The 24,547-nt window shown below is 41.5% G+C and overlaps 2 protein-coding genes across 2 annotated transcripts in view; one reads left to right on the top strand and one right to left on the bottom strand.

The window, feature by feature from the left end:
* Window positions 1-9,686, top strand: part of LOC134226152 (eukaryotic translation initiation factor 2A) — a 51,490-nt gene extending 41,804 nt beyond the window's left edge. The window contains exon 3 of the mRNA XM_062706741.1: window positions 8,406-9,686. Within this exon, the coding sequence (XP_062562725.1) occupies window positions 8,406-9,611 (1,206 nt within the window). The 3' untranslated portion in view covers window positions 9,612-9,686. The remainder of the gene's footprint in view (window positions 1-8,405) is intronic.
* Window positions 9,687-12,981: 3,295 nt separating this feature from the next.
* Window positions 12,982-22,835, bottom strand: LOC134224656 (mediator of RNA polymerase II transcription subunit 12). The gene is made up of 9 exons (XM_062704140.1): window positions 22,746-22,835; window positions 22,387-22,532; window positions 20,596-22,327; window positions 18,155-20,535; window positions 17,297-18,092; window positions 16,444-16,631; window positions 16,105-16,387; window positions 13,317-15,108; window positions 12,982-13,263 (listed from the first exon to the last, which is right to left on the bottom strand). Exons 3-9 carry the CDS (start codon window positions 22,321-22,323, stop codon window positions 13,100-13,102), a joined length of 7,332 nt encoding a protein of 2,443 aa, XP_062560124.1. The 5' UTR covers window positions 22,324-22,327; window positions 22,387-22,532; window positions 22,746-22,835; the 3' UTR covers window positions 12,982-13,099.
* Between the last annotated feature and the right edge of the window lie 1,712 nt (window positions 22,836-24,547).

The following is a 24,547-nucleotide window of genomic DNA, read 5'->3' as shown; positions in this document are numbered from 1 at the left end:
TTGTTCTGCTGCGTTGCTTGGTACTGATGGGTTGGGGTGAAATTGATCGGTTTTATATCTTTGTTTGTTTGGTTGGTTCGACGTTTGTTGCTGATCGTGGTTTTTTTTTGTGTTTTGATTGGTCATATTTCGTTTGTCAAGTTTGCTTTTTCGACGAAATTGATTGTGGTTTTGAGTTGGTCGATGTCAGTGCCCAGGTCGAGGTAAACTGATGATTAGATATTTGTTTCTTTTCTGATATTGTCGAATTTGGGGCAGTCTATGAGTATATGCTTGACACTTGTTGGGATTCCACAGGTACTGCAGGTTGACTCTGTTTCTTTCAGAGCAAAGTGCCCATGAGTGGCTCTAGTGTGCCCTATTCTAAGTCGTGTTATTATGAGACTCTCTTTTCTTTTGAACATGTTTGAAGTTTGCCATTCGACAGTGCTATGCTTAATTTCTCTCAGATGTCCGGTGTAGTTGTGCCAACTGTTTTCCCAGTTCAGTCTAGCGTGTAGTTTGATGAGCTTTTTGTAATCGTCATATGGGGTGTTGATATTACTTGTTCTGGGTGCGGTTGTTCCTTTTTTGCCAGTTGATCGGCTTTTTCGTTTCCCGTTATGTTTATATGTGCAGGGACCCAGCAGAGTTCGATGCGTCCCGGTTTGTTTATCAGCTTCTGTTTAATGTCTTGTATCCAGGGATGATTTGAGTTTTGGTGTTTGATTGCCATTAGCGCGCTTTTTGAGTCTGTGAAGATTACCGAAAGATTTGTTTCGTGGAGGTCGATGGCTTTATTGATCGCGTAAGCCTCGGCACTGAATATGGACAAATGTTGGGAAGGTTGATACTGATTTCGATGTCTTCCGAGGAAATACCGCATCCGCTTCCTTCTTGGGTTTTCGATCCGTCTGTGTATATGTGTTTGTGTAGATTGTATTTTGTAGCTTTTATTTCTTGAAATCGGTTTTTTTTCTCTGCTGTAGTGGCTTCCTCAGTGATTTCAAAGTTTATTCCATGGATTTGTGTAGGGCGATAGTATGTTGGGATTTTTGATTCGATAGTTGCTGGGGGAATTTCTATTTCTTCAGCTTTTAGAATTGCTCGTAGTGCTAGGGAGCAATCTTTAGGGATTATTTGTCGACTGGTTTGTTTAGCTGCGTATGAGATCAGATTTTCTGTTATTCTGAGGTGTAGTGGAAGTTGGCCGCTTTCTGACAGGAGACTTTCGATTGGGCTGGAGTGGAATGCGCCTGTGGCTATGCGGATTCCTTGATGGTATATTGGATTTAGTCGATTTAAGTCGTTGTTGTTTGCTTTGCTGATGATTGGTGCAGCATATAACAGTTTTGGGACCAGCATGGAGTTAAGTATACGTAGTAGTGATTTTCTGTCTGCTCCAAACTTTGTACTACTGATGCATCTCATCAGTGATATGATTTTGTTGCACTCTTCGCGTTTTTTTGGATGTGGTGTTTGTAGTTAAATTTGTAGTCGATCCATACTCCTAGTACTTTTGCGATTTTCGTTGTGGATATTGGGGTTTGGCATAGTTTGGCCGATGGTTGCTTTTGGAGTTTTTCCGGTTTCCAATGTGCATGATTGACGATTTTTGTGTTGAGATAGTGAATCCTGTCTTGTTGCTCCAATCTTCAATTTGGTCTAATATCTTTTGTATGCGGTGCCTGGTCCATCTGGCGGATTGGGATGTGGCTGCGATGGTTATGTCGTCGGCATATATTTTGATTGTTGTGTGTTTGGGTAACCATTCTTTTATGCTGTTGATAGCGATCAGAAAGAAGGTAACTGCAAGCACCGATCCTTGTGGTACTCCGTTTTGCTGGATTTTGGGGTTCGAAATGTGTCCTTGGTGTATAGTTTTAAATTGTCGTTCTCTTAGGAAATTTTCACAAAATTTTGCCATATGGCCTCCAATGCCTGCCTTTGCTAGGTTTTCTTTGATGAGGTTTTGTGTTTTGTCATATGCTTTTTCTCCAGAAATAGGAGTTCTACGTGTTTGTGTTCTGTAATGGCTTTGTTGCATAATTCTTCTACCTTAGTAAGTGGGTCCAATGTTTGCCTTCCTTTGCGGAAGGCGTGTTGTTCGGTTCCAAGAAAGTTTTTGTTTTCTAAAAAGTTCATTAGGCGGCGGTTAATCATACGTTCGAATAATTTCATCACGCAGCTCGTTAGGTAGATTGGGCGCAGGTTTTAGGTTCATTGGTTTGTTTTCCTGGTTTCGGAATCGGGATGAGGAACGATTCTCGCCAATTTTGTGGATACGTTCCTGACGTCCAGATGTGATTGTAAGCTTGGAGTAATTTCTTTTGATGTAGAAAGGTAATCTTTTAAGCATTTCGTTGTGAATTTCGTCGGGGCCAGGGAAGATCCTTTCAGAGTATCCATTTGATAGATTAGTTCAGTTATTGTGAAAAGCTCGTTGTAAGCTGCATTTCTGGCTCCAGGATAAGTTACTGGTTTTGTTCTTTTTCTTTTGATTGTCAGAAATTTTGGGTGGTAGGATTCGTCAGATGATTCTTTGGCGAAATGGTTTGCTATGTGTTCGACCACTTCTTGAGGGTCAGAAATGTTTCGATCATTTATGGATATCGTCCATATGGGGTCGGATGTTTTATTCCTCTTATACTTCTTATTCTTTTCCATACTTCTTTTGGGTTTGTATTTTCGTTTATTCCGGAGACGTATTCTTGCCATGATTTTTGTTTCTCTTCATCGATAATTGTTCTTGCTTCGTATCTTTTTCCGGAAATTCTCTTGGATGGAGTCGTAGTTTGGGTTGTCGGTTGAGGTTTTCTTCAGTTTCCTTAAGGCTTTTCTTCTTTCGCGGATAGCTGTTTTGATTTGTTCGTTCCACCATGGAACCGCTTTGGTACTAATGAAGTTTGATGTTCGAGGAATTGCTTTATAGGCGACCTCCTTGATAGCAGCTGTTATCTCCTCAATTGTGTATTCTCGGTCTGGTGTTATTAGATTTTCAATTTCTGCCTCGTATTTGGCCCAGTCGGCTTTGTCAATTTTCCATTTGGGAGTTTGTTTTTTTCGAGTGTTGTTTGCTAGTGTTCCTATTTTGATTGGGAAATGGTCGCTGCTGTGTTGATCCTCTATTATTTGCCAGTCTAGTTTTGCAGCTAGTTCGGGACTGCATATTGTTACATCTATTGCAGATTTACTGATCCTTTCGTTTCGTTTTGCAGAATGGATAAAAGTTGTTTGTCCATCATTTAGGATGATAAGGCCATGTTTTTCTATCAGTTTGGCTATTTCTTTTCCTCTAGCATTTTGTCTATCTGGATCCCATAGGTGGTGGTGGGCATTAAAATCTCCGGAGATTATCAGTGGTTTTGGTAAAGATGTGATAACTTGGTCAAATTCTTCGGGGTCTAGTGTTGAATTTGGAGGAATATATAGTGACACAACTGTCATTTTATAGGGCATGTTAACGTTAACCGCAACTATTTCCATGTTGGTGTTTAGAGTATTTGGTGTATAATTTATGCCGTTTTTGATCATAATGGCAGTGCCGCCTTGTCCTGATGGGCGGTGCGTAAAGATGGTGTTGTATCCTTTGATTTTGATATTCACGCCTGGTTTAGTTCTTGTTTCTTGTAGTGCTATAATGAAGGGGTCGTATTCTTTAATTATTAATTGCAATTCAGCAAGTTTGCTACGTATACCGTTACAATTCCATTGGATGAGCGTAGTCATCATATGTTTTGTTGTTGTTTTGTTTTGTGTTTTGACTATTGGTTGTCGTCGTCCATTTGATCAGATTCTGATTCTTGTGGTGTTCGTTGCTGTCCTGTTTTTGTTATGTTTTTCCTTTTCGGAGTTCCGTCGGGTTCGCGTTCTGGGGATGACTCGTGCTTTTTTTCCAGTTTTGCTTTTTTGCCGTGTTTTTCTTTGATGTGTATACATTTTTGTTCCTGTCTTTCAATGTGCTGTTTAAGGGTTGAGATTTGCTCATCCCTTTTCTGCATTTCATTCATGAGATAGTTGCAATGCGTTTCCATGTGGTTAAGTTCAGCCTCTTTTTCTCGACATACTCTTTGAATTCCGCTTCTTTTGCTTTTATGTTGATGTACCATTTTTTCATCTCGTTTTCTTTCTTGGCGAGTTGTTCCATCTTTCTGAAATGTATTTTAGCTTCGATTCCATTTCTTTTTCCCACTTTGTACGCTCGTTTGCGATAGTTTTGTCTAGGTCACTTGCTTTGTTAGCGTAGCTATCCTTGTTCATTCTAGCTTCCACCATTCGACGAGCTGCCTGATAGGACACATTTCGATCAATTTTATTTTCACAATTGATTGTTCTGTTAGGTAAACAGGGCATTTTTGTCAGTAGGAGCGTGTTTTTCTTTGCAGTTTATGCACATAAGTTCCTTGCTGCATTCATCGTCGTCTTTGTGTGCTACTTTTGAGCAGACTCGGCATCGTGTTTCATTTTGCAGTATTTGCTGATGTGATTAAACGCGTAACAGCGGAAACATTGGGTCGGCCTTGGATAATACTTTTCGGTGCGGCATACTCGCCATCCTATCACCACTCTGTCAGGCGGGGTGGTGGTAGAGAAAGTGAGTATGACAACTCCGGTGTTGGTGCGTTGTTTGTCTCCATTTGAACGGGAAATGTGTTTCACTTTGATCACATTTTGGTTTTCCAGTTCAGACAGAATTTCCTTTTCTTCGAGATTAGTCAGTTGGTTACAGACGATCACTGCACTTGACGTGTTCAGTCTTGTATCCAATTTCACTGTTACCGGGGTGCTGTCCCCGAGCGTTTTCATTTGTTCGAGAATCCTTTTTGCGTATTTTTCCTTTAGGGCCACCGTTAGCGAACCATCACTCCGGTTACTCCACACACCTTCAATGCTTCCGTATGCCTCGATGGACTTAGTGACCAGAAAGATATTGTGATCCTCCAGTCTACCATTCACTTTGTTTACCCTTACATACCGTGTTTGAATTCCATTTGCCGACAGGGTCACAGGAGGGGGGTCGGGGTCCCCTCCGCTCTGTGTACTCATGTTCACCACTGGTTCACCGCACTATGATTTTACTTTTATTATTTTTTGCTCGGTTTATTGCAGACTAATCACTTTCGCGCGCGGTCGATAATTGATACTGAACGACAATTGTTCGAGGTGCTGCAATTGCAGACAAGGCACGTCCGAACTGATTGGGGTCTCAATTAATTATGCTGGATTGTAGTAACTACCGCGCAATCACATTGCTGAACGCCGCCTACAAGGTACTCTCCCAAATTTTATGCCGCCGACTAACACCAATTGCAAGAGAGTTCGTGGGGCAGTACCAGGCGGGATTTATGGGTGAACGCTCTACCACAGACCAGGTGTTCGCCATACGTCAGGTATTGCAGAAATGCCGCGAATACAACGTGCCCACACATCATCTATTTATCGACTTCAAAGCCGCATATGATACAATCGATCGAGATCAGCTATGGTAGCTAATGCACGAAAACGGATTTCCGGATAAACTGATACGGTTGATCAAGGCGACGATGGATCGGGTGATGTGCGTAGTTCGAGTTTAAGGGGCATTCTCGAGTCCCTTCGAAACGCGTAGAGGGCTACGGCAAGGTGATGGTCTTTCGTGTCTGCTATTCAACATCGCTTTGGAGGGAGTAATACGAAGGGCAGGGATTGACACGAGTGGTACGATTTTCACGAAGTCCGTCCAGTTATTTGGTTTCGCCGACGACATTGATATCATGGCACGTAACTTTGAAAGGATGAAGGAAGCCTACATCAGACTGAAAAGCGAAGCTAAACGGATTGGACTAGTCATCAACACGTCGAAGACGGAGTACATGATAGGAAGAGGCTCAAGAGAGGTCAATGTGAGCCACCCACCACGAGTTTCTATCGGTGGTGACGAAATCGAGGTGGTTGAAGAATTCGTGTACTTGGGCTCACTGGTGACCGCGGATAACGATACCAGCAGAGAAATTCGGAGACGCATAGTGGCTGGAAATTGTACGTACTTTGGACTCCGCAAGACGCTCTGATCGAATAGAGTTCGCCGCCGTATCAAACTGACTATCTACAAAACGCTTATAAGACCGGTAGTTCTCTACGGACACGAGACCTGGACGATGCTCGTGGAGGACCAACGCGCACTGGGAGTTTTCGAAAGGAAAGTGTTGCGTACCATCTATGGTGGGGTGCAGATGGCGGACGGTACGTGGAGGAGGCGAATGAACCACGAGTTGCATCAGTTGTTGGGAGAACCATCCATCGTTCACACCGTGAAAATCGGAAGACTGCGGTGGGCCGGGCACGTAGCCAGAATGTCGGACAGTAATTCGGTGAAAATGGTTCTCGACAACGATCCGACGGGAACAAGAAGGCGAGGTGCACAGCGGGCAAGGTGGATCGATCAGGTGGAGGACGACTTGCGGACCCTCCGCCGCAGACTGCGTGGTTGGCGAAGTGCAGCCATGGACCGAGCTGAATGGAAAAGTCTTTTATGTGCAGCACAGGCCACTCCGGCCTTAGTCTGATGATAAATAAAATATCACCATCGAATGTGGGCAGATCTATCTTCGGTAGTCGAACGACAGAGGAAGAAACGTGAGAGGCTTGGATAGAAGGCGTACTATTCTGCTTATTCAACGTGAGCAAATTCCGGAGCTTGTAATACAAGTCCTCCATTTCACTGCGCTTCTTTACAAACGTTGCCTTCGTTTTGCCCCCTGCTCCTCCATAAGCAATTCCACTTCAATCGACACATTTACAAAACGATCGTATAATTGATCCAACCTCATTAATCTTGAGTCGATCTTACTCTGATCGACCTCGGCATCGTATTCCTTGACGAATGTTTCGATAGATTTGATGGCGTCCACAGTTTCACTCATCAATTTCGAGCGTTCTCGAAGCGCCATTCTCCTTGCTCAGAACGCCACGAACTATCATGCCGATGCCGATCCACTCCACTAAGCCAAATTCCAAAAATGTTGCCTACTCTACTATGGATTACTCACCGTAGTCGCACCGACCCAATACCGACACACCCTGCTTACGATGGCACAGGTTCTGACGCCCAAACCTGGAAACGCGATGGCACAGGTTCTCACGGACAAACCTGGAAACGTGATGGCTAGGTTCTGACGCCCAAACCTAGAAACGAGCTGGCACAGGTTCTAACGAACAAACCTGGAAACGGTTGTTTCTAGTTTTAACGACAAACCAGAAAACGGATGCACTAATAGTGCGGGTTTTATCGCTTTACCCGTAAACGATTGCACGCACTAGCGCTTTTCCACCACAAAATATCCTTTACGGACCACTGTGTACTGCGCTTTCTTTCTGGTTCAATTGTTCAATTGTCCAGTCCAGAGTCCATACAGTTCACCAAGTTCATCACACACACGGCAATCTGACAATGATCACACGCGACCCGGAATGCGACGAAATTCCAAATCTCCACCGACCAAATCACACCAAGTTCCCAGCACTGATCACTTATCGGAGAATTAATTGCCCCACAATGGGCAATCAATCGCACTGTTCCACTTCACTATGGTGGTATCGCACATGCGACGACAATTGCACTATCAAAGCGCGCTTGGTTCCTTTTCAAACGGAACGATTATCCGCTTCGAACGGACCAAAAAGATGTCCGCGCCTCGGAATCCTCTCCGACGGCTCTATGCCTACAACGGCTGAACGGACTGATCCGGATTTAGGTCACTGGTCACTAGCTGAAACACTTCACTGGGGGATTTCGGTCGGGGAGAGATAGAACACTTCACTGCGTACTGTTCAAACGATCGCGTGTATTCGATGCAGAGGAACGGTAACTAACTGACTGGTCATCAAGATGTGTAATGCAGAGATGGATAATTTCAGGTTTATCTATTGACTATTGACTATTGGCTATTGTGTGTCGTGTGTGCGTTATGGACTAACAATTAGTTGTAGTGTTAATCAATTCTCGTACTATGTATATTGCGGTGGACGCAACAGAGTCTACCACAAGCCTCGGATAACCTGGAATATGTTTTCCACGAGTCGAGTTCACATCGATTTCATGAGTTCGATAGTAGTGTAAACGTATTGCCTGGTGTCGTCATACAATATAGATTAGCCACGGCCCGGGATGCGTTGAGTATAACAAGAATAACAATAAGTAATACTTTTAACACATTGCCTTGCATCACTGTCGAGTAATCAAATAACATTTTGACTTATAAATTTTATAAATTGTGTGAGTATGCTACAGTTCTGGTCAATATTGTTCCCTCTTTTATAGATAAACACATTTAAGATTGTTGCACAAGGATGAAAATGAAAACCTCCAAGAAAAGCTTCAAGATGGCTAGCCATCTTCTATTATTTTCTATTCTTTAATTAAATATTGATTTTGTTCTCACTTCTAGGCAGATAAAGTGGAGATGCTGTGGAACCAGAAAGGAACTGGAGTGCTTTTACTGACTAGTACGGAAGTCGATCAAACTGGTCAGTCTTATTATGGAAAGCAGGCACTTCATTTCATGACTGTAAAAGGCGACTCGTATGCCGTGCAGCTCAACACCGAAGGGTCTCTACATGCTGTTGCATGGAGCCCACGTTCAACTGAATTTTGCGTTGTGTATGGTTTCATGCCCGCCAAAGCGACGTTGTTCAATCTTAAGTGCGACGTTGTATTTGATTTCGGCACCGGGAATAGAAATTCCATCTATTATAATGAGTTCGGTAATCTGCTAGTGTTTGGAGGGTTTGGTAATTTACCTGGTTACATCGAAGTCTGGGACATCAATAAAAAAAAGAAAATTACTGATCTTAAAGCGCCAGATACAACTTTACTTGAATGGAGTCCAGTAGGTGATGTCTTTTTAACAGCTACAACCGCCCCAAGGTTAAGAATGTCGAATGGTTTTAAAATTTGGCATCATACTGGAGCTTTGCTACACGAGACACATTGGCCTGAAAAACAAGAATTGCTAGAAGTGATGTGGCAAAAATATGCTGCTGGAATATTGAAGGAAAACGTTGTTTCAAACGAAAAAATTGAAGGTATTGCATCAAAAACTCCGCAAGCTAGTAAACAAAAGTACGTTCCACCAGGAATGCGAAACAGCCTCAGTGCCGGTAGTGGAGAAACTGCCAGTAATGCTGCTCGAGCTCCTATCCCTGGTCTTCCACCGGGATATCGCTCAAAAGTACAACAAGCGAAAGACAAGAAACAGAAAAACAAAAGCAAAGCTACAGCCAACGATGGAGCTGGTCAAGGAAATCAAAATAAAACCGCTAACCGAACTCAAAATAATCGCACCGTATCTGCAGGATCTGCCGGGTCAACAGAGGGTGGTAAAGAAAAAAATCGTCCAAAAACGGCACCAAATCCAATTATGGCTACGCAGCAAGAGTGTGTTGTCTCATCAACTACGCCCAACCCAACCCAGAAAGGAAGTGGTAATCCAGAAAAAGACAAAAAGATGAAAACCATCAACAAGAAGCTTAAAGATATAAAGCTACTAAAGGAGAAAAATGAGCGTGGTGAAAAATTAGAACAAACCCAGATCATCAAAATGAATTCTGAAGCTGAACTTATCAACGAATTGAAAGCTTTGAAAACATCATAAATTCATTTAAAATGGATTCGGTTAAACTTGTAAAGCTAGATCTTTGCAACATGAATAAAGGATGACTCTTTTAAATTCTGTTTTTTTATTTGTACCGTGGTGTGACCCCCGCATCATTTTTGCCTTTCTCGTACAACAAAGTTGTACCGAAAGGCTATATAATCTCTCCAAAGACGAACTGTTGATAGGATGCCCATGGTTTTATATCGTGTGAGTGTGTGTGTGTGTATTTTTTTTTTACAATGGTTGAAGGCCATAAAAAATCTGCGCTACAGACACCTGACCATCCACACTATGCTTGATTGGGAGGGGGGTCTGTGCTCATGCATTTCTTCTAAAATTCCGGCCCCTAGCTTAGGCTAGTTTTCCGACTGGCTTGCTGAGATCCACTGCTACGTTGTCTCGATCCCTCGGCGGTCGTGCCGCAAACTTCCTCAATAGAATCCTCCTGACTTCCCCCGGCGTCGAGGGTGGTCCGCCAGTTCTGGTGAAGAAAACATCCGCACTGATGGTGCCCGACTACCGAAGGCTATCGCAGGGGACGCTTTCGCGCAATGCACCGACTTCGTCTTCGGGTTGCAGAGATGGCCCGACAGTTCCGGTGGTAGATGAAGTCTGCACTGCTGGCGGTGCCCTACATACCCTAAGCACTTCTTTATTTTTTCTTCAGCGGGTTGACTGATCGAGTGCCGAGGTCGGTCCGACGATTCCGGTTGGCAGAAGACTTTCGGTTCACCGGCGACCCGAGGCCAAACACTGCTCACTATGCTGGATTTTGCTCCGAGCCGATGCTTATTTGCTGGTCCCTTCTCCATCTACGCTGCAGCTCTGACAGTATTTGCCTCACGACTCTGCTTACCGCATTCCACGTATCTTCATCGTGACACATTCGCTTTGCGATGTTGTTCACCCTTAGGGCAGGCATTCCTCTACGTGCTTCCGCAAACCTCGGACAAACAAATAACACGTGCTCTGTGTGGGAAACCGACGACCAGCAGGTTAATAGCGGAAAACACCCGACGAAAGAGTTTCTAGGACAAACGCGTGATGAAGGAAGATAAGTAATAATAAACGGAACGGAGCTCGGTTCGATAGAACTTTATTCTTCGATGGTACAAGTGTAACTGACATAGGTTAATCGTTTCTTTTGTTTTTCTCTTCGTCTCATCGATTCTTCGCCGATGCAGCAGTGGTGGCGTATACAAATATCGCCCCCACCAACAATCTTCCTCGATATTGATGATACGCACCATACTAACTTCAAAAACACGAGCTAGTAGCGACTGAGTTTAAAAACGATCACTTCCAGCAAGGATGTTAGTAGTATAGCAGGTCCCCGTCCAAGTCATTTGTTTTCTTCTTGGCGACTTTACACTTCTGCTTTCCTTTGTATTTAGCTTCCGAGGTGACCATTGGCTCTCGCTCAACCGCGATTCCAACGTCCACCACAAAATCCCGCAAGTGCTCCGGAACCACGCCTCTGGTACTTCGAACAGGTCTCCGATTTAGGTCTTGATCGGCTCGACCTCCCGCTCCTCCTGAGTTTGATGCTGATCATTCTGCTCCTCCTGACTCTTAGCTTTGTTGAATTCCCAGTCGAGCAGCACGCAATCGTCATCATGGTTACTAGTCTGGTTGACCATCTTCGACCCTTTCTGCAACTCCATAAATCGAGCAATTTATGGTAATTCTGTTTGTCTCCGGGTCGAGGAATCTGTACGCCTTCCTGTCTTCACAATAGCCCATGAACAGCAATTTCTTAGCTTTGGCATCCAGCTACCACGTTTGACGTCCGGAATATGGACGTATGCAGTACTTCTGAACACCCGAATGATGACTTCTTTCCACTCAAACTTTCCACTTTCAAACGGCGTTTTGTTCACAGATCGCGACGGTATTCAATTCTGGATGTAACCCGCAGTCATTATTGCCTTTCCCCAATACTGATTGTTGAGGTCCGCGTCCAGTAGCATGCAAGTTACCATTTCTTGCAGACTGCGATTCTTCCGCTCCGCCACTCCATTTTGCTGCGGAGAGTAGGCAGCTGTATATTATCAATTCAGTGCAAAACCGAATTATAGCCGCTAACGAAGTTGGATTTTTCTCACAATCCATACGTTAAACCTAACTTCGGAAGTGATGCGCTGTTTTCATTTGGTGATGTGCTATACAGCGCATCACTTTCGAAATTAGGTTTAAGGTATGGATTGTGAGAAAAATCCAATTTCGATAGCGGCTATAATTCGGTTTTCTACTGAATTTATAATACTGAGCTTCGATTCCTTCAGCAGCATAGAGCTCATTTAGTTCCCGGTTAACGTATTCGCCTCCGCCGTCAGATCGTATCACGCAAGGCGCCCTACCAAATTTTGTTTTCACATGAGCCACAAATCTTTTTATGCACTCTGCCGCCTCAGACTTATGTCTCAACAAGCAGACCACAGTGTATCGACTGTAGTCGTCAATAAGGGTCATCAAATAACGGCATCCCCCGGGCGTTACACACTTCATTGGGCCGCACACATCTGTGTGCACAAGATCTGATATACGATCTTCTCTATTGCTTGTTCTTTTGGGAAAGGGAATACACGAAGATTTACCTTGCAGGCAGTGCTCGCAGACTTGCCTGATTCCGCAATCTGTCAACTGGAAGTCATCGCTGAGATTGTCCGCTTTGATCTGCTGCAACACCGCTGGCCTCCCAACTGGATCTAAAACAACGAGCTCCATCGTCGTTTTCACCAGAGGCCGATAGCAACAGAAATTCGGGATCGGAAGTGGGGCTGGGTCGGCCACACTCTACGTAGGGGCGGAAATGAAATCTGTAAACAAGCATTAGATTCAGTGGCGTAGCCAGGGGGGTGGTTTTGGGCATAAAACCCCCCCCAGAGACAAAATTTTCAGAAGAAATCTTTTTTTTCGAAAAAAAAAATGTTCGGAAAACCACCCCCGGACCAATTTTCTGGCTACGCCACTGATTAGATTGGAATCCAGCAGGACATCGCAGCAGAGGCAGACCCATGGCTTATGGCGGCGAAGCTTCAATAAAGAAATAAAAGAAGTCGACCGAAATCTAACCTGGCACAGATTAAAGGTTCCCCCAAACACACGCGACGCGACAGTCGCGATGCGATTCTATCGCTTGGCGACAGCGATTCTGTCGCCGTTGGTATGGAAGCGTAAATAGAACATAGCCTGCAGCGACCCAACGATAGAATCGCGGCGACTAGTTGTCGCCGTTGCGGCGATGAAATCGCTTAGGTCTGGGGGAGCTTTAAAGCGATAGCTGGACATCGCTCAGGATGGAGATCTTTCAAGTCGGTCCTATGCACCACCGGAGGTGTACAGGATCCATAAGTAAAGGAAGTAATGCACTGCAATCTTCACGTAGCTTTATTCACAAAAATCCATTCAGACTTCAATTGTATGACAAAAATTTTAATTTATTAAATAAATATCAGCAATACCAACATACATTTGGTACATATTTAGTATGGTGGGGGTTGTTGATGAGGATACTGCTGTCCCATCATATTTCCTTGATTTGGCATTTGCCGTTGTAGTTGGGCAACCAGGTTAGGCGTCTGTTGCTGATTCATTCCCTGTCCCTGGTTTTGTACCATTCCTTGATTATTGCCTTGCTGTGCTAAACCTGTAAAAAAAACTTGATAAATTCGATTTTACTGCTTGAAGAAAAAAATTAACCTTGTTGCTGTTGAATCAATATTTGTTGTCGAAGTCTCTGTTGCTGTTGTTGAAATTGCTGAGTATTTTGTGTGGCGGTTGTGCTTGCGTTACCTCCTGGGCGTGGATAAGGCGGTACAGACCCTTGATTTACCATATTGTTCATAGTTACATTAGGAGTATGTTGGCCATATTGACCACCACGTGCTGCTAATGCCCGTTGCTGTGCCATGTACTCTTGTTGAGAAGTTCTTTGCTGTCCCATCTGGGTAAAACTGTTCATCATATTTTGTGCACCTTGTTGGGCAAGACCTTGATTGCCATAATTTGGATAATTCTGATTCATGTTTTGGTATGGACCACCCTGGCCTTGGAACATTCCAGACTGCATTCCACTCTGGGGTATATTCTGCATTCCCATTATGCCTGAATTATTTAATGTGCCATTGTTTGAAGCACCTTGACTTTGTCCTAACATTCCACTATTTCCCATGCCTGGATTCATGTTTTGGTTTACCATGCCAGTGTTCATGTTATTGGATTGTTGGATGTTTTGCATTCCCATAATCGCCGGATTTCCAATTCCACTCTGATTAGAATTCCCAGCGCCTTGACCAATTAATGTGTTGCCCATTGTTGCATTGCCTAAACCTTGATTGACCATACCTGATCCTTGTTGTGTTATCATATTTGTTTGAATCATGCTACCTCCAGATACCATTAGCGTTCCACCAGTTGCCATTTGATTTGGTATTCCGGGTCGAATTGGTCCTCGCATAAAAGGTTGCGGATTACGTTGAGCTTGTTGCATAAATCCAGCAGCGCCTGGACTTACCCCCCGGGCTCGTAACATATTGGACAACATTTGTTTGGGATTGGCATTCGGTTGAGGTCTGTCAAATCTATTTATTGTTGGCTGACCTATGCCCTGGTTATAGAACATTTGCTGTTGTTGTTGTGTTTGTTGTTGCATAGAAGCATAGCCTCCCCATGGTTGATTATTACCAGCAACATTTTGATTGCCTATCTGGTTGGCCATTGGGTTTACAGCTCCACTACCGGAATTAACAAACCCTAGTTGATTTGAAACAGATTGTTGCTGTTGACTGATCATTCCGCTCATTGCTCCAGTATGCACACCTGGGCCTACACCTTGTTGTTGGGCCATTTGCTGTACCATTATTTGATTCTGATTTGTTTGTTGATATTGTTGTTGTACATGCTGAGGATTCATTTGGTTTATGTTAATATTACCCAACTGCATTTGACTCATGTTTGCATTTTGAAGTTGCTGCATTGTTTGCTGGGGAGTCATACTAATCTGTTGTTGCTGTTGTTGTTGTTGCTGTTGTGGATGTCCATGGTTAGATTGTTGTTGATTTGACGATTGGCCTGGTTGATGGCCAATTTGTGGTTGGCCTGACAATGACTGCATTTGTCCTGGTTGAGAATGATTTTGTGGTGCAGCTGTACCTTTTTGTTTCCGCTTCCGGGCTTGTGATTTGCCCTTTTTACCAGAGGGAGTTGGTGATTGTTCTGATGTTGGGGTATCTGCTTTCATATCATCTTTGATTTTATCTGGTAAGGGTTCCAGATCTTCTGGTGGTAATTGTAATGGTTCATAGAAATAACTACTTGGTTTCACAAGACTATGCGTGTGATACTTCAATAATCTATGAGTTTCTTCATATGCCAGAGGTTTCCGTTCAATCTTAACAGCGCCAAACCACGCCCATGATAGAGGTGCGGGATTTTTATGACCTTCAAGTAAATCCCAAACACTAACTCTTTGCTTATCTGCCAGCCTTAAACCCTGTAAAGAAAAAAAATGATGTCGATAATATAATACATTAACCAGTGGCGAAATCCCTAGTAGCCTTTTTAATACTTTTCCTGCTAGAACAAAATTTGCTAAATTTCATTGAAACAATCTAGCGTACACCCAACCAGTTCCAGTTGGAATGTAGAGCCATATAAGAAGAAGAAGTAGAAGATTGATTTAGATTATTTGAGATAAATATTGGTATATAGGTTATTTAGATTTTACGTGCTATATCATATGACATAGGATATAGATTGATTTGATGTCCAAATTCCTACTTTTGATTTCACTGAGAATAATATATATTGCAATGTTACAATGTGGGGAATAAGACGTATGCAAGTAGTGAAGTTAATATTTAAATATTTTACATATCTGCATATGTCCCTGAATATGTGTATAGAATTTTCAGTCTCTAGTACCTCAATGAATAGAGGCGGAAGTGGATTTATTTCTCTTAATAAAAGAGCGAAGCTTGATATCACTCATTAATTATATCCGACAGAACAAAAAAAAGAGAGAGAGAGAGTTAAAAGTTCGACCATCAGAGTACATATGTATAATCGTGCTGCGAAATTTCTCCTAGAATTCCCCTTCTTTTCTCTAAACGTACTGGTTCGTATCTCTCGGATAAACCGAATTGAAATTTGAGGGCCAGAGACTTGGCATTCTCTCGACGACGTTTGCAGCGAACGGTTGAAACAGTATTTCATCCGCAATGGATCGGCGTTTAAAAAAATCAGCTGGTGTTCACCACAGACATTAAATATAAAGATACATTTTATACTAATGACACACTGGTGGTACTCGTATGAGTGAGTCTTGGAATGAGTGCTTCATCAAAGATAGTCATGAAATTATTTTCTAGTCACCATGGTACAAATACTACAGGTGTGTCCTTAGTATTATCAAATAAAAATAATGCTCATAGTCATAAAAAGTAATAGGTAATAAATAACTAAATGGTAATTGGAAAGTTGGACTTACATGTTTCTTTTCTATACTATCGATGCTAATTTTATTTCCTTTCGCATCAATGGAGCTACCAGCTGGTTCACATGCAATTACTTCACATGTTTGTTTGGCAAGAGGAAGTAATTGTCGGACGAATTTGATGGATGCGTTGTTCTTGTCTCCTAATTCCTTACGCAATTTTTTCATTAAATTTGTATACTGTTTTTTTGTTTCATCTCGCTCTGACTGGCTATCTGACATAAGGGTTGAATGGATGAGGGTAGCCAGCATATCCAAAGTAGTAGTAAACAATTCGCTGCAATCATATTTGTTATTATTCAAATGTAGTAATGCTTGTTTATCAACACTTACGAATTATTACTCAAATCAATTACGCCTTGGCTTATTAGCTGAGAGAAAAGTATAGCCCAGTCACTAGTTGAAGTAGAATTTTTTTGAATTGCGTCAAACAATCCTCCGACAAGAGAATACCGTAACTGTAATGCATCTAACATTTTCTCGAAACCTAGTGGATCATCTATTCCGCCAACCATTTCCATCTGAAAAAAAAATCAATGATGTGTATAATAGAACACCAAAAGCAACGTGCTTTCATTGGATCAATTAATTTAATTAGAAGCAGAAAAGAGTGCTTTATGATCAGTATATATTCAATCCTTTTCAAATGAGACCTATAAAGACGTCTTAGGCTGTGAACCATTCCACCGATTCGATTAGTTAAAATTTGACAGTTCGATGGTTATTTCGCCGTGGTTAAAAATAACCCTGATCTGGAGCATGGTTAGATTTGACAGTTCGATAGTTAAACTTCGTCGGTGGTTAAACTTTGTTCGCGAGAAAATTGGCGCCAAATCCATTTCGTTCCGAGTAACCATCAATCTGTCAAAACTTAAATGGGTCGGCTTCGGAGTAAAATTTTAACCACGATGGGAAATTAACCATCGAAGTGTCAAATTTTAACTAAAAGTTAAACGAATCGATGGAATGGTTCACATCCTTAGTACTCATCTACTGGATTGATGAATACTAAAGTATTAATGTATTAATCACACACAATGATGACTGGATTAGGACAGTATGAAAAGTGCATTCATTCAGGAAATAAATTAAAATCCAGACCAGCCAATCATGGCTGTACATGGATATGGCCATCGCTGAATGAATCGGTAACATGTGGTGAGTATCAAACAACTTGTGTGCTTACCTCTCTGTTCTGTACAAATTGTGATAATTGAGTATACAGACTTTGCAGTAGTCCCTCTTTTTGCTCGTCTTGCCCCTTCAAGCATGTCAGCACTAATCCCAGAAATGGTTGATGGTTCAGCTGTGTGCTTTGTTTGCTAGCCATGTCACTTCCGCTTGAACTTATCGAACTGTTACTATTTCCATCTTGACTGTTCAAGCCGCTATTGTTTGCAGATCCACTTTCCTTGGATTTACTAAACATATTTGTACTTTCCAGTACTTGCCCAGCAACCTTTAGAATTCTTCCTTGTACAGCACTAGGAAGCTTAGCAACCAAAGGAGCGACCAACCAAATCGATGATTTTGGTCTTGGGTTAGATATATTTTGCGCAGATGTGTTCATTATATTGCATTCGTGTACTTGGAATACATCGATCGCCGCTCTGGCTACCATATCAAGCCAGCTAGAAAGCTCTGGTGAACTGCAATTCGTTTGTTTAAACATTAACTGTAGATCCAGCCATGATATTCTCAATGACCATTGTTCAAGATTTTCTAAAATTCTAACAATTATAGCTCTCTGGTCCATTTCAGCAATTAATATTGATTCATTTTCTGGATAGCAAATCATATGCAAAAGCCTTTGAGCTTGTTTTGCAGTCAACATATTGTCAATTAACATTCCTTGTTGACATAATTCTTCGGCATTTTGAAGACATCGTTCCAGAACCCATTCTTGTGAGCAAATTTGTCGTAATACATGCTGTGCGAAGTCCGATAGGCTGGTTGAAGTTTCCTGATTAGTATTGTTTTGCCTGCAAGAATGAATTTTATTTGTCAATATTACTTTTAATGGTAAATATATATAACTGCTTACGTTAGGTCCAGCATTGATTCATCTGTATTACCCAAAACTGAAAGATCACTGGTTCCCAGAATGTGGCTCAAGTCTCCTGCATGTTTTGGGGTGCTACCTGGATGAACAGGCGTATTAAGCCCACTACGTCTTTCATTGCCAAATATGGAAGACTGTGTCTTCTGTGCAGTAGCATCACCCACCACCAGTATTCCTTTCAGAACCGCTAAGACTGGAGCAACACCGATATTTTTATGAGCTGCAGCTAGAAGATGTCTGTCACAACTAAGTTTTATATTGTGAACTTGTCCTGTTATGGATATAGGGTTTGGCGATGTACTCACTGAGTACAATCCAGGCTGGGGGCTCTCAATAATTTTAAACAACCTCAAAAGTAGATGACAAGACAAGCGCGCTCCAGCTTCTATCTCTAAAGTGGTTTCACTACGTCCCTTGCAGGCTTGCACCAACGCTGGCAATGCAACGTGGGCGACAAAATTTTCCAGAGAGAAACAATGTCTGGCTACTAAAATACTCGTAAATACCGACAAAGCGTTGTGAATATTTGTATTTTTGATATTTACTTGGTTCATGACATCGACGTAATATCCTGCATCTTTACTAGATCCGCACAAAGCGATCAGTACACCTAGCCACTCAGTGCTCAAGGCATTACAGCAAGCTGTCAATTCAGCACACATAGCTGCTATATCATTCAGAGTATCATTATCTATGTCTCCTGTAACGGCAATTACGGCATTACATACAAAACTGTACCTATTGGATGCCGATTCATTTAGCTGGCGAGCCCAAGAAGGCTCTATTTTCCCACCTCGTTTTGGAGAATTTATTACCTCAATCATGAACTGAGGGTTATATATGTGAGCTGAAGGTGATGGCTGTAGTGGCGTATAAAGTGCTTGTTTAATTTTCGGATAAGCATTGTTGAATGCCTGCTCCTGCTGAGGTCGAGTTTTGAGGGAAGCACAAGCTGAATATAAATCGTACAGGTATGCAAGAATACATCGTTCTGCTGAACTGCAATCACTAGGATTGGTTACATGCTTAACAATTCTACAAAGCCCTTCGAAAATGGCTATGGTTTGTTCTTGAGATAACAGTAAACAACAATGATACCGCCTCAACACTCCAACGACGTATAGGCTTAGTGACGTTGTATAATTTTTGACCAGTACAGAGTTCTTGCTCATGAGTTGCAACTCTACTTCAGGAAGTTCCTTTAATATTTGAATGCATGTGTCAATCAGACTATAAATGTTAAATGCAGATTCCATTAAGTCAAACAAGAAGGCAATATGTTCTTGTACAGGAAGATAATTACTATTGCCTAGGGCGAAGCTATTTAACATTTCTTGAACTTGAACTGCACATTGCCAAGTGACAACGTGTTGGTCAAAATATGACATTGACTGACATTTGTTGGAGGTTGATTCAAAATTAAATTCATTTCGTGAATGTTTTTTCACTTTTCCTCCTTCTGCGACATCAATACTGAATTTTTTCGAGAATAGTTTACAGATCTCCTTGGTCATTTTTTTCACTGCATGCTTTTTTTCATCACGTTCTTTCCCAACGCCATAGAGAAGTATGTAGCGCTGATTACAATCATGTTGAGATATTGGATCATCTTGACATAGTGGAAAATGTTCCGTGTACAAAAAATGACGACTTGAAAACTCAGATTTGTTGTTAGAAGCGTTAGTATGCGGTGCAGTGTGATCTGGGTCTTTCGGGCTATCAGGTGCATCCATTGAAATTTGCTGATCTTCCTTGATGTGCTGCAATAGTTTATCCAAGTCGTCATCAACATTTGAATCGTCTAAATCTTCCAGTTTAGCTTTGAAATCATTCTGCATTACATCTTCGTCCAAACTTTGATTCATATTTGGTGATGTTGTCGCAGGTTTATTTGAAATAGGTCCAGTTATCAATCCAGGACAATTTGATTGAGCTTCAAGCACAGACATTCCAGATCCGGTCAATAAATCACCTCGTGATATTAATGTGCACATATAAGCATCATGCGAGAAGACATCATGTCTTATTAATTCACTAAACAAATGTATCAGATTGGTAAACTGACTTCTGTTCTGTTGGGTGCCATACCCATCCAATGTGGGAGCATCAGTGTCCAGAAATTCCATCAGAATGTTCTGGAAAATAGGTAATCCTCCTCCAGGACTGCCACCGGATATAACAGAGTCTTTGTCGTCGGATGAATTGACATTATTTCCACTTTCATTTTCATATGTTGCGAAAACATCGTTCTGGCGCTTATCCAATAGCCAAGCGACAGCCATCGCTCGATGTTCTCCCCATCGCTGCCATGATACAGCCCATTCACATAAGATCTTGACAATGGATTCATCCTGTGCGGCATTCTGAAAGTATCAAAATATTTTTGAAAATAATATTATTATCCCACCAAACAATTCACTTACATATTCCGCTGATTTGCCGATGTCTTTACTACTGGTATTATTTGTACATTCTTTCTGAATCTGAAAAGGTGGGAAAATTTTCTGATACAAAGTATCGAGCGAATTATTCGTATCCATACGATCGAAGCAATGACCATCCAGAGCATCTAAAACAGTTAATATTTTTAAACTTTCATTTCCGGCAGCTGTTTGCCATTTATCGATGCACCAGCGAGACTCGGCATGTCTTGAACGTATTCTAATGCCTTCTTCTGCCTGTAACAAATTCTTCCTTACAACTTCATTTGATTTTTCACTACGTGAAGGCATTGGGAGACTGGAAGGCGCAATAGGAAGATGATCTAGTGGGCTACCAGCAAGAACAGATGATGAACGCGTTTCCCCAATGCCAGACCATACTAATGCCGTTGGACACTCCAGTGTTATTACTTGAATTATTGAAGATAGTTGCATAACAATATCACGGTGATGGGAGCATGTCATATATTCCGAAAAAATAGAATCAAACGGATTTATGCGAGAAGCACCCTCCATTTTTATATCAGTTTCACCAGATTTCTTCTCGTCAGTTTTATCTTGTTCTAGCAAAGTTGGTTTTGCTTGAAAGGTGTCCGGACTACTTATGTTTAAATTATGGCTTTCAGCCATTGCATTGATCAAGTGGGCTAACTTTTTGCATGCAGCATATGCTAAGCGGCGTGAAAAACGTTCAGATCGAACAAAATCTGACAAATACTGAATAGCCAAAGGAATGTATATCCTCAGAATTCCATCATCAGAAGATGGGGGAGACTTCATTTTGTCGAGCAAATCCAAAATCCAATTTAAGAATTCAGCTTTGTCAAGTAATCCCTCTTCATATAAATATTTACATAATTGAGTGCAATAATTCCATTGCTTTTGTGCAAGCTTTTGTTCTTCCAAGGGAGATGGAGGTGGTCCTTGGTTCTGCATCTGAGATGTATTGCTTCCAAGGCTAGAACTAGCTGGACTATGAAGACTACCAGCAGGGCTTGACATTGGTGCTGGAATTGTAAGATTACTACTGTTCATGGCAGAGTTTGGTGTCATTCCGCCAGGTGCAGCTGCAGCTGATGAATTTTTCTCTGTTGTGGGACCTTGATGATAGTGTTCAAGTAGTTTTGGGACCAAATCTTTTATGAATTTTATCAATGTTCCAGTCCATTCAGTCGCTGGGTCAGGCATCTGTCGTTTCTTTATTTTTGCCTCTGAAACTGCTACGGTATACGCGGAACTAAGTTTAATAAACCATGCTGCTCTTTGCATAGTCACTTGATTCTCACAGAGCATCGCAAATATTTCTTCTTTTTTATTAAAACTTGGAGCCTTTTTGGCCAAGCTACTCAATGGTTTGGTACCTGCCAAATCTTTGAACCACGTATCCAATGTTGCTTTATTCCTTGCTGTTACTGGCCAAAAATTATCTTTCGGGTTTATCTGTTGCTTCTTCCTTCCAGAGTCTGGCAGAGTCATAAGTTCTTCTTTACGTGCTAAAATTGCACTGAAATATGCCCCAACTTTACTCGCAGTAACATTGCAATTTCTAGCTGTGCCAAACTCTTCTGAAAGCTTATGCTCTGTCGCAAATCCGTGTTTAACATGAGTAGAAGTGAGCTCATCTTCCCGTTGCTTTGCCTCTTGTGGGTATACATCGGGAGGCCCCAGGCGAGGCCTTTTTAATGGCCGCATATTCATCTTTTCCCACATGGAACTAAATAACACATTTGATTAGTACACTACACAATATATATATTCAAAATGTTCACTCACCAGTGGAAAGTTTTCTTGATTTGTTTTATAGGGCGCTGATGCCAAGTGACTTAAATACAACTTATAGTATTTAATTTGCACCACTTTAGAACACAATTATTCAACTCCACTAATTATTTGAGCAAATTTTATACTAGTTCGCATTTCTTCAAATAAAACAGAATCCAAAATTATTGATAACGTTAATGAAAACAAATATGGCTGACAAACACGACACTACACCGCTTTATCCGTATTTAGCGCAAATCAGTTTTAATACGTTCAATTGTAATATCTTTTTGAATCGCCTATAAGCCAAACTATAGGTATGTTCCATCTAATATCTTGGTACAAAACAGCCTCATATGTACCTAACATACCAATTCAAATTCAAAGTATCTTGACAATAGCCCCGAAATGAAATTTAACATAATTCTTTTCTCTGGTTCTTTAGTTGAGCGTGATGCTATAGGTATACTAAATGACACTCATTCATGGACAGATATCGTTGTCATTTGATAGTTCAATAGGCCGTTTCATGTGACACTGCCGAGACTGTCGAGACAACCGCTGAACAGGCCCGCAAACCCGAAGCTGTCACTTGTATAGAAGAACTGTCAATTGACGATTAAAGAGGCTGCACTCATAACAAAGAGACGAAGTGTCAAAATTGGAACAGCGCATTTGCTGTCAAATCGGTTGTTCCAATCGAGCACAAGGTTGTTAAAGGTAGGAGTATTGCGTCTCTTTGTTTTTAATCCAGGCTCGTTATTGACGATAAAATCAGCTGTTTTTAAACGTCTGGTGAAAAGGCCCATACTTCTATGATAGGCTTTTTCGCGAGACGTTTAAAATCAGCTGATTCCACAGTCAAATGACAATTCTTTAATTGAAATTGATTGGCTTTTTACGGTGATAATTTTAATTAACGAATTATTCCACGGTGATTAGCTCAAACCAGAAATGACAGTTCAAGCATAATTTTTCATAACGACGTATGTAACAATTATGAGGATTCGAGAAATCCTTTGCAGAAAGTTAGCAAAACTTTTTCTAAAACTGTTTTAAAACTAAATCTTTTTTCAATACTTTTTTCCGCTGGCATGCATCATTACATGACACGTAATAAGCGTGCTTCACATCATAGCTCAGTTCATTCAAATTCACTGTGAAAAACGATCAAATTATACATACACCGGTATGCTGCACAGACGTCGGTGTACATTGGTCGCTTTTCCATAGTGCACGATTGGCGCAACTGCAGTTTTGTTTTGTTTTGCTTTTTTTGTTACATAGGTCGCTCTTAGTTTCCATACGTTAAAGCGACGTATGTAACAGTGAGACTTCAAAAATAGAAATTTTACATACGTCGATTCGTAAAAAGATTGAATTAAAGAATTTTAAGATCTAAAATCAGTAAAATCGATGCGTATTATATAAAGCCGCGTGTGATTGTCATGTTGTATTAAAAACCTCGTTTTGTTTACTTTTGTTACTAACGTCCTTATGAAAAATTATGCTTGAGTTCTTCTATTAGGTTTTGCAGGTTCTTCTCAATCTGGTGACAGATTAGTATTTAGTACTTCTCGCTTAACTTTTTTAAAGGACCTAAGTAACATTTTTTCATGAATTAATTTGAGTATTGCAATCAAAAGCTATCATGTTTTCTGTTGATTGCGCTATTCAAATTAATTTATGAAAAATGTTAGTAAGGGCTTTGGAAAAGTTAAGCGAGACTTCTTGTCCTCGACGTCATGGCCAGCCAACCAATCACGAACTCGACCCTTGCCGGAGTCAGTGGAAAGTATTACTGAACTGTCAAAAAAGTTCATTCGACGAGGACCGAATTCATTCGTGACGTCATGCTACAGAACCTAATAAAAAAACTGTGGAGGCATTCCTGCAGGATGTTGTCAAGAGATTCCTGTAGGAAAACTGGTATGAATTTCAGAAGGATTTATTTTGACTGCAAGTATAAATCCCCGAAAAAAATTTCCAGGAGAAAGGAAGTCCAGAAGGTAGAACGGTTAAAAAATTTACTACGACGGATCTCCAGCTACCCTTGCGAGCAAAAGCGTAGAATTGCTCTCCGGAGATAGCGAGTTCTATTCCCGATTCGGTCAAGGATGTTTTCGATTGGGCTCTTTGGGCATAGTCGTCACACAAAATACATACTCTTGCA

Source organism: Armigeres subalbatus, chromosome 3, assembly GCF_024139115.2.
Source record: "Armigeres subalbatus isolate Guangzhou_Male chromosome 3, GZ_Asu_2, whole genome shotgun sequence".
Taxonomy (NCBI): Eukaryota; Metazoa; Arthropoda; class Insecta; order Diptera; family Culicidae; genus Armigeres; species Armigeres subalbatus.
Note: the sequence above shows the minus strand (reverse complement) of the source record. Positions and strands in the feature narration are given on the sequence as shown.